The sequence below is a fragment of the Rhyacophila brunnea genome, unplaced genomic scaffold (assembly GCF_057557595.1).
Source record: "Rhyacophila brunnea isolate RB1 unplaced genomic scaffold, BYU_Rbru_1.0 scaffold_12, whole genome shotgun sequence".
In the NCBI taxonomy this organism is placed as follows: Eukaryota; Metazoa; Arthropoda; class Insecta; order Trichoptera; family Rhyacophilidae; genus Rhyacophila; species Rhyacophila brunnea.
The window spans coordinates 8,294,755-8,307,981 of NW_028232774.1; the positions used below are offsets into that span (position 1 = coordinate 8,294,755).

Genomic DNA, 13,227 nt, shown 5'->3' on the forward strand with positions numbered 1-13,227 from the left:
ATTTAGCCCCCAGTGACTTTTTCCTTTTCCCAAACTTAAAAAAATGGCTAAGTGGACAACGTTTTTTTTCAAATGAAGAAGTCATCGATCGGACAAATGCTTATTTTGAGGACCTTCCGAAAACTTATTTTTCTGACGGTTTAAAAAAAATTGAGAAACGTCTAACCAAGTGTATTGAGCTCCAAGGAGATTATGTTGAGAAATAAAAAAAAAATACAAAAATAAAAACTGTTTTAATGCTTTTTTCTAAGGAATTATTGACCCACCCTCGTACATTCCTAACTATGAAAAATTGATTGAATAAAGTCAATGCCTAAGATCCCACTGGTTAAATTGTCATTCTTTTTTGTTAAATATTTTTTGCATACCTTGTGGTATATGGAAAGACATCGTCATCTAATTCTTGACAAATACGGCTTTCGAACAGCCACACAAACAGCACCAGAGACGGGCGGTCTTATCAGTTGCATAAAATGTCTCTGATGAATTGGTATCTGTTCCAGGTTTATGAGCAAGTGTGTTCCTACTTGACTCTCCATGACATCATGCTGCTAGTTGTAACTCTGGAGTGTGTCTACGCTCTCACATCTCTTGGTGAGAGGTCCTGCGATTTTATCGTGAAGGTGCATGGAGTGGTCGACACTCTGGTCTCACTCATCACTGTTGAGGTAAGATTTTAAATTCTATTAATTTTACTTGATTTACAGGTGGACGTTGGCATTCATTGCATTAATGTTTATAACATATGAATAATTAATACATCCTCTCTAGTGGGTATAATGTGGTTTCTTGAGCAATCCATATAATTTGTAATTAATATTTGTTTTATTCGATTAATTTTTATCATATTGTTGCCATTGAAGCAAAACTGAAACAAAAGATGGCAGTATTGTGTTAAAAATATACTAATGTGTATTCAGAAAAATATACAGTAAAACCTCGTTAATACGAATTCCATGGGACCGAAAATCGAAAAAAAATTCGAATTACAAAATATGAAACGTATGGGGAAAATATTAAAATTTTTTTATTTTTTTTATTTTCATTAATTTCGTTTATGATCATAGATGTGCTTACGAAATTTCCGATTCCATGTGTGTTAATGGGTCATAAAGTGTCAGGATTATTTATATTACCTTCTTAAAATAAGTAATTTATGATGTTTTAAAAAAAATCTGTCACAATTTTCAATGACTGGCTCATGGAATAGTGTACTTTATTACGATTTATTGAATATTTTTGTATGCCAAGACTTTGAAATCATTTCGAATTACGAAATTCGAATTAAAGGTATAGTTTTATATGAAAATAATGTTCAAGGGACTTTTTTTTTGCGAAAATTTCGAATTACGGCGAATTTCGAATTATCCGTGTTCTTATTAACGAGGTTTTACTGTAAATGTTACTTAATTAAATTAATGTAATTTTACTCTTTAAATGGCCCAAGATCATTAAATTGAACAAAATATGGAACCTGACTAATCAGAAAATAAAAATGTCAATAACTTTATTTTTCATGCACTTTTAAACTTTTGAGTATTTATCTCAAAACAGTGTTTCTGCTGATGATGACTTGTGTGGGGAGTAATGATGTTTTTTTTTCGTCATTCAAGCAAATGTTGCCATGAATAAGAACATACTTTTGTAATATTATTCGTTAAAAGTTTATAAAAAATGAAATCTTTGATGATCAGCATTTTTATAATATGCTAAAAATTACCATATTGTGTTTTATTTAGAGTTGAATCCAGCGATATTTTAAATTCAAAACTGACATTTCTGTGACTTTTGCTTGTATGGAATAATGTATGTATTTCTTCTATATATCGTCTGTGTTCCTCTTGATATTCTGGTTACGGAAAAAATTACAATGAAATTTAAAATCTGTAAAACTTCACTTCTACAAAATTTATTAAGTAATTTATTCACTTTTCCCAGGACGGATCCAATACAGTATGTAACAGCAATGTAATGGAATTATGTTTTTGTCTTAAAAACAAAAATAATTCTTTTTAGGTGTCAAAAAATGGTATTATATTTTGAGAAAACTTCATCAGCTTATTATTTCAACAGGCAATTTTGTTACTTAACTACTTTGGAAGCATCCAGGGCTGCCACACAGGGCTGTAGCACTAATAATAATTATTCTACATATAAAATATGTATATTTTTTATGAATCTAGGCTCAGAGCTACGGTCCAAAGGCGTGCATTCTGATGCGTGTAGTCGAAACAGTGCCGGGGGGCAACAATCTACCAGCGCCGGGTCGCCCTGCTACGCCCCCTCCCAACCTACCCCCGCCTTCCGCCCCTCCGCCGTCACTCACTCCTCTATCTCCCGCCCAGAACACAGTTGTGCAACCACAGCAGCAGCTTCAGCTGCCTCCTTTGGTGCAAACCACCAGCCAGCCTGTCGTAGTTCAAAACGTCGCGCAGCCCTCTCAAATTGTTGCACAACCTGTCCAAAGCATCGTATCGAATGTCGCACAACCTGCCCAGGCTGTTCCGCAAACGGCTGCACAGCAAGCGGCGACTGCCCTGTCTGTCCAACAGCAACACGCACACCAACAAGCTATTCAGGTAATTATGTACAGTGATTGATGCGGTCTGCGCTGTTACAGGCAGTGATAGCTATAACTACTTGTACTATAAAGGAAATGTTTTCATTCCGGTACATCACGTTTCTGTGATAATGTGTCACTCTAAAATTGTGTTCAAATGCTACAAAAACAAATAACAGATGTGGGCGATAATATATGGGCGATAATAGAAATAATATTTAGGAACAATCATAAATATCGCAAATACGTAAGGATGTCAGTCATATCGAAGTACGTATCAAAATGACATGAAGTGTTTTGATACCAACATTTTATGAGGCTCACTCTTCTTGTAGTCAAAGTATCTTTAAATACCTAGTAATGTACTTAATTTTCAGGAGAATGAGCAGTTCGCATTGGCATGGCTTCGCACAACGTGGGAACCGTGTCCAGCCAATATCCGTCTCGATTCGGCCGAGCTCTACAAACAATACATGGCGTGCTGCAATAAAGTTGGTCGTAAGGGAGTCATCGCCCCGCTCCATTTTCCTAGATGTGTCAGGTAATTAGTAGTCAACTGAAGAATTTTACTAACCCTAATACAGTAAAACCTCGATAATACAAACACGGTTAATTCGAAATTCGTTGTAAATTGAAGTGCCTGCTGAAATTCATTAAATCTATTTATAGTCATTACTAATTTCAATAAATGAACCAAAATAGTCACCACTGCTATTAATCTGAAAGAAATTGTATCGGAAACAGAAACAATGTTACAAAATTGCAACCAAAAAAAACTTTATTTATAAATTTGTTTCAGATCTGTGTTTGGTGGTGTAGTAGGACCAAACCCGATCAAACTTGCATCGGGAGAGGTGCAACAGTGCTACATGGGCATTCGTCAAAGACCATCGGCATCCAAGCAGGCGGTTATTCCTCAAATCAAAACAGGTGCGTACTCTACACTCTACAGGACATAACATTTAAGGAATCGTATTTGTATGCCGCGAATGATATCAAAATATATCCATATTGAATTTTTGATCTTACAGGTCCTGCGTCACCAATTTTGAAAGCCCAACTCATCAAAGCTGAACAAATGAAGGTATGATATTTTTAATGTGTAAATCTCTTAGCTGGTACCCTTCAAAATAAATTATATTGTAGTAATCTCAGAAGATTATAACAAAAAACTCAACAGCCTACATTGATGAGGTTATGAATTATATACTAAGTGTTGGGAAGTCTTTCTTCATTACTTATTACAGTAAAACCTCAATGTAATGAGCTGATTCTACGTAGGGGTGTTCGTTAAAGCCAAACGTCTATATGAGGCGGCTAATTCTAAAAAGCGATAAGTCCTCATTTGGTAAAAATCGAGAAAAAAATACGCACATATTCTTTGTGTAATTTTACACAATTTGTGTTGATCTATAAATTCCAAAACGTGACAACCCTACGAAAAAAAAAAAATTTTAAGTCTCGATTTATTATAAAAATCGCCACGTCCGTGTTTCATATTATTTAAAGCTTGGTTGATTTCGCACGTGTTTAAGTCAACCAATTAGGGAACGTTCAATATTGCAAATGGCGTAGTTCATGCTGTAGCATTTGGTAAACCACCACCATCTGTAGATTAAGATTTAGACCTCTTGAGACGGTAATGGGTAAACTCATGATAGTGCCACGGAAATATGTGCCTTATGCAGAAAAATTAAAAAGTGAGGTACAAGTAGCGCTACGTCCAATTTTTTTTGCCTGTATTTATTACATTTAAGAGTTTATCTACGTGTGAAAGGCAAATTACAGGTGTAATATATGTATACCTTAAAGTCTGACACTTTGTGCCACGCCACATACATTCAGTTTATTTATTATGGATTATAGCTTAACGGTTTCTATTTGTTTATATTTGATGTATTTAGTGACATTTCTCATTACTGAATTATATTAAGTTCCCAACAGTTAACGTAGTTCCATTGTTTATGAGTAATGCCATCAATAGGCTTGCTAATTGTATTAACAGTTGGTATCTAAAGGCTCATTTAGACGAGTCACTGCGGATAATTATTCGCAGTGAATTGAATGCAGGCGTTCATTTTTTGTTTACACGTATCACTGAAAGTGAAATACACAATTCATCCAAAATGGTGTCAAGTGAAATTACGCTGCAGGTTGGAATTCAAACAATTTGTGATTGTTTGTTATATGAATGTAGAAATTTCGTCAAGACAAAAGGGTATTGGAAGAGTCGTTGGTGGATGAAACCATAGACTGATATACTAATTAATATACATGGGTAGTGCAACGTAATATCATGGGGAATATAATACATTACTCAGGGGCGCAGAACTTTTGGAATCATCCGCAGTGAACACAAAATGATCAAAAAGTAGAACCAGTTGAATTTCATTCACTTTTGATTCCGGATGATCACTTTCAATGATTCGTTGTTGAATGTGCGTTTACACGGGTCACTGGGGTTGATTCCTCCGTGATGGTCTTCAAAAGTGAATCATCTAAACGTGACTTTATGTACTACGGCATTTTGAAACACTTCAAATTTCCAACACTAGTTTTTAAACTTGTTTCTTTTCTTAGTTTCTTTCTTACAAATAAAAGAATAGTCACTTTTTTACTTTACTTTCAATCTAAAGGTTGTAGTTAAATTTTGTTAAAATATGAATATACAAGTTTTTCATGGGGAATATCATATTTGATGAATTTTTCACCAGACTCACCCCCACTTGAGCCAAGCCTTGGACCAGTCTTCAGCGCAGCCTGCCCAACCGCAGCAGTGCAGTTCTCCGCCGCCACTTCTGCAGACAGTCCCCTCTCCGTCGCCTTCTCAGGCGCCTACTCCGACACCCACCAACACCACTCTCATCAAGCATCTGTTGGCTCACAAGGTTAGTGCCGCACCCGAAGCGGCCGATCGCATGCAGCATCTTCAGGTAATTACCAACTAACAATCTTTTACCATAACCTCACTTTGTTTATAATGAAAAGTCTTGACCCTGTCTTAGGTTTGTACATCGACACAATGAAATAATACCCACCATACAAATCCGTCAGATATTACACCCTATCTTAATCGGGCATATCACGATACACAATAGGTGATGTGAAGCATTTGCAAAATATTCAGTCTCGGAATATTGGCTCAATTAACCATAAATTCGTTTTTAAATGGTTAAAAATCAATCGAGCCAATTAAGAGATACAGTAAGATTACTCTTTGTAGCAAACCAGGTCGGACAATTGACGAGCCCATCAGTTGCCTCTACCAATTTGAATAGCTCTTCCCTTCCGGTATACTTTTCAGGCCCGTGGTTAGCATCCTGGCATTCAAGGCCAATTTGGAAGAGATTGCGAGTGTTGCTGTCGTGTCCAATCTGGAATTGACTCGTATAGTTGTCTGGAGTTAGATCAGTTATCTCTTTTTGTAAAATGATGTTTGGAAAGATGATGTATGTATGTCTGCCATTTTCAGGGGCATCCCACTTGCTCTGCTAGGTTTTAATCGCCGCGTCCACTGATTGTTTGCTACCGGAGTTTCACGGACATGTTAGTTTTTTTCTTCCACATGTTCGCTCCGTAATGTGACCATCTCCAAGAATTACTTCCTCCCAAGTCAGGCCAACCTTTGAATGCGGAATACATTCTTAAACTTTAGATGGTAGTTATTGGCCCAATGCTAAATTACAGTTGAAAGAGTCTTTTGGAATAGCAAGACATAAAAATTTTGCTAATTGACAACAGATCAATTCATGAAAAAACACACAATTTACCTACTGATTATTTATGTTTTTTACAGTTATGGTGGAGACGTATACTATTCAATGATCTTAATTCATAATGAATACATAATGTCGTATAATAACAGATTAATGTTCTGGTATATATCTTTTCAAATTTAATTGATTGCAATACCTAATTGATTAATTTTTATTAACATACTAAGTACGCATGGTGTTTCGTATTGTTACAGAATAACGTATTTATTTAACACAGCTTATTATATTATGATTAGGCATATTTTTGTTTTTAATTATTGAACAAAAGTATATTAATATTGAAGCATTAAGATGACTCTTACATTTACCGAGTTGTTAATCAATTTTTGTATGTAGTTAGCGATAATTTTAATAAATATGTACAGTAAAACCTCGTTAATTCAAAATTACGAAATACAAAATGTGTGTTGAAGGATATTGCTATAAATATATTTTTATGGATCTTCTCGAAAATTTAGATTTACGGTAAATTTAGAATTAACAGTGTTCGAATTGACGGGGTTTTACTGTATCTTGGAAAAAGAAATATCACAGACAAACGTAATATTTCTTAAATCTTTTTGTCTAAATATACGTTCAGTGATTATTTACATTTTTAAATCAATCCTGAAAGCCAGGGCACAAGAGCTGCAAAATAACATACCAACCAGAAAACCAAAACTGTATGTTTGCAAAAAAAGAATTGTGTGAAAAAATAGTTTGGCGATATTTTTCTGGTCAGTTTCTGATACAATCAACCGTGCTTTGTAGCTTGTGAGCGCTTGTTATAAATCGGCTACAGAATTGATTAAGAATTAAGATGAAATTCAATTATATTTGATTACTTTTGTTTAATACGTATATATATATTTATATGTACGGTATAATAATAATATTTTGATTTTTTCTTCCAATTTGATCATGATACATTTTTTGCTAATACAAGAAAAATTCAGATATACAGTGGCAAAGAGTCCTAACTCAGAAATGTATGAAACCCACTAACACATTCCATTCACAGAAAGATTTAAAAATCTCTATAAATAGTAAGTGTAAGTGTTCCAGAACAAATCACTGTATTCAATTCAATTCATATATTTATTTGCATGTGTGAACATTACAAATTACATATCCAAGACGTTCATAATATGACATGACACATATAGAGAAAACTAAGTAACACAATGAAATAATACATAATAAAATATATAAGTACACAAAAGTACACCGAGTCAGGTGATTCGACCCTATTTTAAGAATCCACCAAACAATGTCCACCCGAATGCGAGTGGAATTTATTTGGATATACATATATTGTCTGAATGCAATTATTGCACTAGCAATTGTCATCACCAATGGCAGGTTAGTTCTGCATTTTGGTAGAACAAGCAACTGATATGTACTCGTATATGCATTGGTTGGTTCACATTCTCTTCGTCTTATAGGCACTCTTCGCCACTTAGATGTCAATTGTAGTCTGGTTTCAAATTTCAACATTGATTATAAATAATATATTAATATTATAATTTATTTTTAATGTTGTACCGTCTCTCATTTAACTCACATTACAGTTTAGAGACATATTAGTCAGTAATTTGAATATGTACATATTTTTATTATTTTTTTAATCATAAATGATAAATCAAAATCAATAATAAACATTACACCAGCTTTACAACCTCATTTTCCATTAAATGTGATTCCTGAGATTGGGATTGATTGTGAAGGTGACCCAGAGACAAAACCAGCAACGGATGTTGGGGCAGAGTAGCCCTGTGACCACCGCTCAAATTGCCAGTGCACCAGCCCAACCAGCCGCCGCCGTAAGTGCTTATTTCTTTTATTATCAAAACACACTTAACCGGTTCTATGCCTCCAATGACATTCTTTGGACGCTAACGTTACGCCTAGCGCATAACGATTTAGGTGGCCATTAGATATAATTAGCATGCTATTTAAATGTGGTAATTAATTAGTAATTATCTAGTCAGCAGTCAATGTGCCTACCAGCCACTTTCGATTGATTTGCATAATCTATAAAATTAAACATACAGTGACATCTGTTTGAATACTTATGAAATACTAAGCCACAAATTATCAGTATTACAGCGATTTTAGTAAGAGCTTCGCTCTACATTCAACGTGTGTCTTAATATCGTGAGGCATAGAATATGTTACACTAATGTCAAATGCCCAAACCACCATTATCTAGATCGGTGATTTCCAAAGTAGCGTTAAATGGCCCCCCGAGAGCGCTGGAAACCTCAGGACACTGTAAGGCATGAAGGTACTAGACTAGTCAAAAGTAGAAAAGAAAACTAATCAATATCTCCTATGCATGGAGTTGTTTGTATCTATGTTTTTAAAGCTGATTTTACAATAGAGCTGTTTAAATATTCTGGTTGGGCCAAAAATGCTAGCCCTCATTCCTTTCTTCCCACCTACTTCCAAATTCCTTATTTATTATTGTCACAAGACTAGACGTTGAGCAATTACGGGTTATCAGGCGACTGTCGCTAACTACAGCGTGACTCATACAAAACGTATCTGTTCGACCTTCGGTGCACTAAATCTGTTAAGGTTTGAGTGAACGTCACGTCAATTCATCCATCTTGAACTTATCATCATCATTCATCTACCTCATAATACATCATACATGCGTGAACACTGAACCGGTCAGTGTCTGGCATCATGTGTAAAATGCGAATTACAATACCTGTCGCCTACAACATCGAAATATTTTTTAAAACATTTCCAGAATACATTTTATCATAGTTATTATATTTTTTCTTTGGTATAGAAGGAATTATTATACAATTTTTGATGCAAAACACCTGTTTTGTGAAATTTATGCACAGCCGATTTTGAACGACGATATGTAATATGAAATTAAAATAATAAAAGGAATTATAAATTTATCCTGTTAAATGTGTCCATAAACATTAAATATTTAAAAATATATCAACTTTTATGATGCCATCAAATAGGTTAATCGCTCGATACACAGCATCATGTAACATCATATTTGTCCTGCGACGGGGTAGCATGAATTATGCAATAAGAACAATTAGGAAAAAAGGGCGTAACCCTCGATTTTTTGAAAAGTGCCTTTATTAGATACTTACATTGTATGCAACTAAATAGTAAAGTTCTGTAAAAAGGAAGTAAGCCGCAAATGCCAAATTATTATCTAAATTCAGGTTTTAATTGAGCTTTAATTAAGTTTTGATTTAAGGAAAAAAGCATTTACCCTCAATTTTAATGATTTTTAGTAATAATTTCTTTAATTATCATTAGATGGAAAAGATATTACACCAAATCATCAATCATCATGCACCCAATGTCTGTACCTATTTTTTTTATTAATATTAAACCAAAATCATTAAAAAAACGTTTTTTTTGCCTCTCCTGTAAAATTTGTTCTGTGTGGGTTACGCCCTTTTTCCTAAACACGGTCGACTTGATTGCAAGATGTATCAATTTTTTTTACAATTATATGGTTTTCTGCAGATGGAGCTTGATGCAGAGGCCCTGATCAGCTGCAGTACGATTACCTCCACTGGCGTAACAAGCACATCTCCACTGCCTCCGTCTATCTTGAAGGTGAGACAGAATTCAATTGAAATCTGTAGTTTTTACCAAGTGGCATAATGTTACTACAATCGATTCATTCCGGTGTGTTTCAGGGATCTCCGGTGCCACCTCTTGCAGCCATTTCAAATCCCATTACCTCTGTGGTGAAAGAAGAACTTCCTGGTAAGATTTTTTTTCTCAGATCTTGATTTTACTGTGATTGATTCATCAAAAGTAATAACCAGAGCTGGTAACGGAACCAGAAACGAACCCCAGAACTTTGAGAATTATACAACAATTTTTGAACCCAAACCATAATTTCTTAATTTTAGAACCAGAACACAATAAAAATGATAAAATTTTATTGGTTTGTGTTCTTAAAAATGTTGATTAAAATATATCATTCTTGAACATAATAATATTAAATTTTGTTTCTATTTCGATTCGCTTCGGCATATTTATTTATATAAGTAAGAGTAGATTTTTTTTTTATAACCAGACCTGTGACTTATTGTTTTGGCATAGGTAATTGAATCCATTGCAGGGTTTTTCATTGGAACCGAACCATTGATAATCGTAGGGATTCGACAGCTCTGGTGTTTACTAACTACATAATTATAATATATATAATGTCTTAATTGAAATGTTTTCAGACGGTACTATCATCGAAACAACAGTCATTAAAAACGAAGGGAACATCATCAAAAATGAAGAATCTGGTCCATATCCTGCTGTAAGTTTTAATATCAGTTATTGCAATGTATAAATTATGATATAATTCATATTGCCAATGTTAGAATTAACACTTATTAAAAATACAATATTTTGTGATCGTATGATGCTCTTTGGTAACTGACATGCTTGTTTTTTTTCCCAGAATAAGATGCTTGCTGACCTTTTAGAGAAGAGGTCTCCACCCCCATTGCTGTCGGGTCAAATGCTAAACCAACCTGAAGTTGCCTCTGCCACAATAATTGTGAAGGATGATGAAAGCTTGGATGAACCCGTGGCTAAGAAGGCTCGCACTGGGGTAAATATTTAGCCATCTTCATTATTATTATCCTCAAACAGTCAAATTATCGTAAGTGGAAGCTTGAAGTGAAATGCAAAAAAATGCATGTTTTTTAGACCCTTTTTTGCATAGAATCTGTTGAATGATTTAATTTAATAGATAAATATATTTCTGTGTAATGACTAATTGTTTTTTCGAATTCTTAATGATGTATTTATCAAATGAGTCAGTTAATCACTAAACCCGCTCTGGAGGTTTTTTTGAGTTTCGAGTAATTCATGAAAAAGAGTTTTGTGCAGATGTTGATGCTAGTAGTGGTGGCGTTTGTATAGCGATTTAAACGTATGCTAAAAATCATCGTTTGCATTGTGACATCTGATTATTCGACTATGTAGAGCGGATTTAGTAACCTGTTATTTATCCTAGAGCGGATTTGGCGACTCAATTATTCACTCGATTATTACGATCACGGATATATGTAGCGAGATCTCGGATGTAACGAGGAAACATCCGTTGAAATTTTAGTTTATGATTTTCTCCATACATTTATTCACTTTTATAACGAGCTACTTATCGGTTATACCGAGTTAAAATATCGTCAAAAATTTTCTTAAAACTGTTAATGTGTCGATTGTTCAAAAACATTTCGACCCTAAGCGATAAAATTCAACCGGACAGGATGCCGCCGGAATCGGATTGCGTTTATGACACTAGTTAAGTGTCTAGAGTCTGTCTTCTATAAGCCGGTGTGCCGGTTTCCCCCCTGCTTCAGCATCCATCTCGTTCCCTCCCATTGAGAACTTGCAATAGTTGAACGCGATAGCACAATGCTTTCCGTGTAACGTGTACGCCAGTTTATAGAATACAGACTCTAAGTACTTACCTAATTCGTGTTTTTCTGACAATATTGAAAAAGTATACACGCATATGGTTGAAATTGCATGTAAAAAATCCAAGGTTTGTGAAGTCACTAGGTACCTACCAGTGTTCATTACAATAAACAACTTCTTTTGTAGTTTATGAATGCCATGTTTGTTTCGGGGAAAAATTCTAATTGTGTATTTTTATTTGAATTGCGACTTTTTGTGTTATGTGTACGCTCATTTAAAAATACCTATTCTCTGATATAACAAGTAATGCTTATAACGAGCAAATTCGGTCGGTCCCATCTTCCTTGTAATAACCAAGTTCGACTGTATTTATATTAATAATTCGTTGTTAACTCTAAATACCTAAATTATCAACTTACCAACTTTTGGCAGCAACCCAACCCTACAATATGTACTATGAGTTTTTGCGTCTTATTATTAATGGTCCGTTTTGAAATGATTAAGTGATACTATTGTTGTTTTAGGAGGGAGTGTCATCTACTGCCGCTAATCTATATGCTGCCTTTGCAGCATCAGCGTTAGAAGATGAAGAAGAATTGGTTAGTATTGTACAAATCATTCTTTTACCTACAATTTTTTCATGAAAAATTTCCGTTATATTAATGAGTGCGACAAATGTTTTTGTAACAGGTGACACCGGTCCAAACCCCCACTGTCCAATCGCCACCTGTCCAACAGACGATGCCCCAACCACAGCAGATGATTATGCAGCAAAATCAACAGACTCAACAAGTACAGCAGAATCCTCAGAACCAACAAATGCAGACAATTGAAATACAAGACCAAGATTCCATGCGACAGGTCATCATGCCCAGTATCACCAACCAGGGTGGACAGCTTATACTCCATGGTAATTGACAAGTCTTGCATATAGTTAAACCACGTTATTACGAACACAGTTAATTCAAAATTTTATTTAAATAAATTAGCAAGATTACCTTTTATTCGAATTTTATACAGTAAAACCTCGTTAATACGAATTCCATGGGACCGAAAATCGAAAAAAAATTCGAATTACGAATTATGAAATGTATGGGGAAAATATTAAAATTTTGAAAAAAAAAGAATTTTGATTTTCATTAATTTTGTTTCCAATCATAGATGTGCCTACCGAATTGGGTCATAAAATGTCAGGATTATTTTTATTACCTTCTTAAAATAAGCTATTTTTGATTTTTTTAAGAAAAGTCTCACAATTTTCAATGACTGGCTCATGAAATAGTGTACTTTATTACGATTTATTGAATGTTTTTGTATGCCAGGGACTCTGAAATCATTTTGAATTACGAAATTCGAATTAAAGGTATGGTTTTATATGAAAATAATATTCAAGGGACTTTTTTTTCGGGAAAGTTTCGAATTACGGCTAATGAGGTTTCACTGTAATATGAAGTAATTTATGACTTCCGGCCATACGAAAATATTCTATAAATAAAT

At 34.4% G+C, this 13,227-nt stretch overlaps 1 protein-coding gene across 5 annotated transcripts in view; it reads left to right on the plus strand.

Annotated features, from left to right (window-relative positions):
• Bap170 (Brahma associated protein 170kD) overlaps positions 1-13,227 on the plus strand; it is a 42,343-nt gene that overhangs the window by 9,772 nt on the left and 19,344 nt on the right. For 4 of the 5 annotated variants that reach the window (XM_085960731.1, XM_085960729.1, XM_085960730.1 and 1 more), the window contains exons 8-20: positions 504-668; positions 2,184-2,579; positions 2,938-3,101; positions 3,360-3,490; positions 3,592-3,644; positions 5,275-5,493; positions 8,043-8,138; positions 9,826-9,918; positions 10,002-10,071; positions 10,542-10,621; positions 10,766-10,918; positions 12,255-12,329; positions 12,421-12,640. In XM_085960731.1, the coding sequence (XP_085816857.1) occupies positions 504-668; positions 2,184-2,579; positions 2,938-3,101; positions 3,360-3,490; positions 3,592-3,644; positions 5,275-5,493; positions 8,043-8,138; positions 9,826-9,918; positions 10,002-10,071; positions 10,542-10,621; positions 10,766-10,918; positions 12,255-12,329; positions 12,421-12,640 (1,915 nt within the window). The remainder of the gene's footprint in view (positions 1-503; positions 669-2,183; positions 2,580-2,937; positions 3,102-3,359; positions 3,491-3,591; positions 3,645-5,274; positions 5,494-8,042; positions 8,139-9,825; positions 9,919-10,001; positions 10,072-10,541; positions 10,622-10,765; positions 10,919-12,254; positions 12,330-12,420; positions 12,641-13,227) is intronic. The other variant, XM_085960733.1, reaches the window with a different exon arrangement.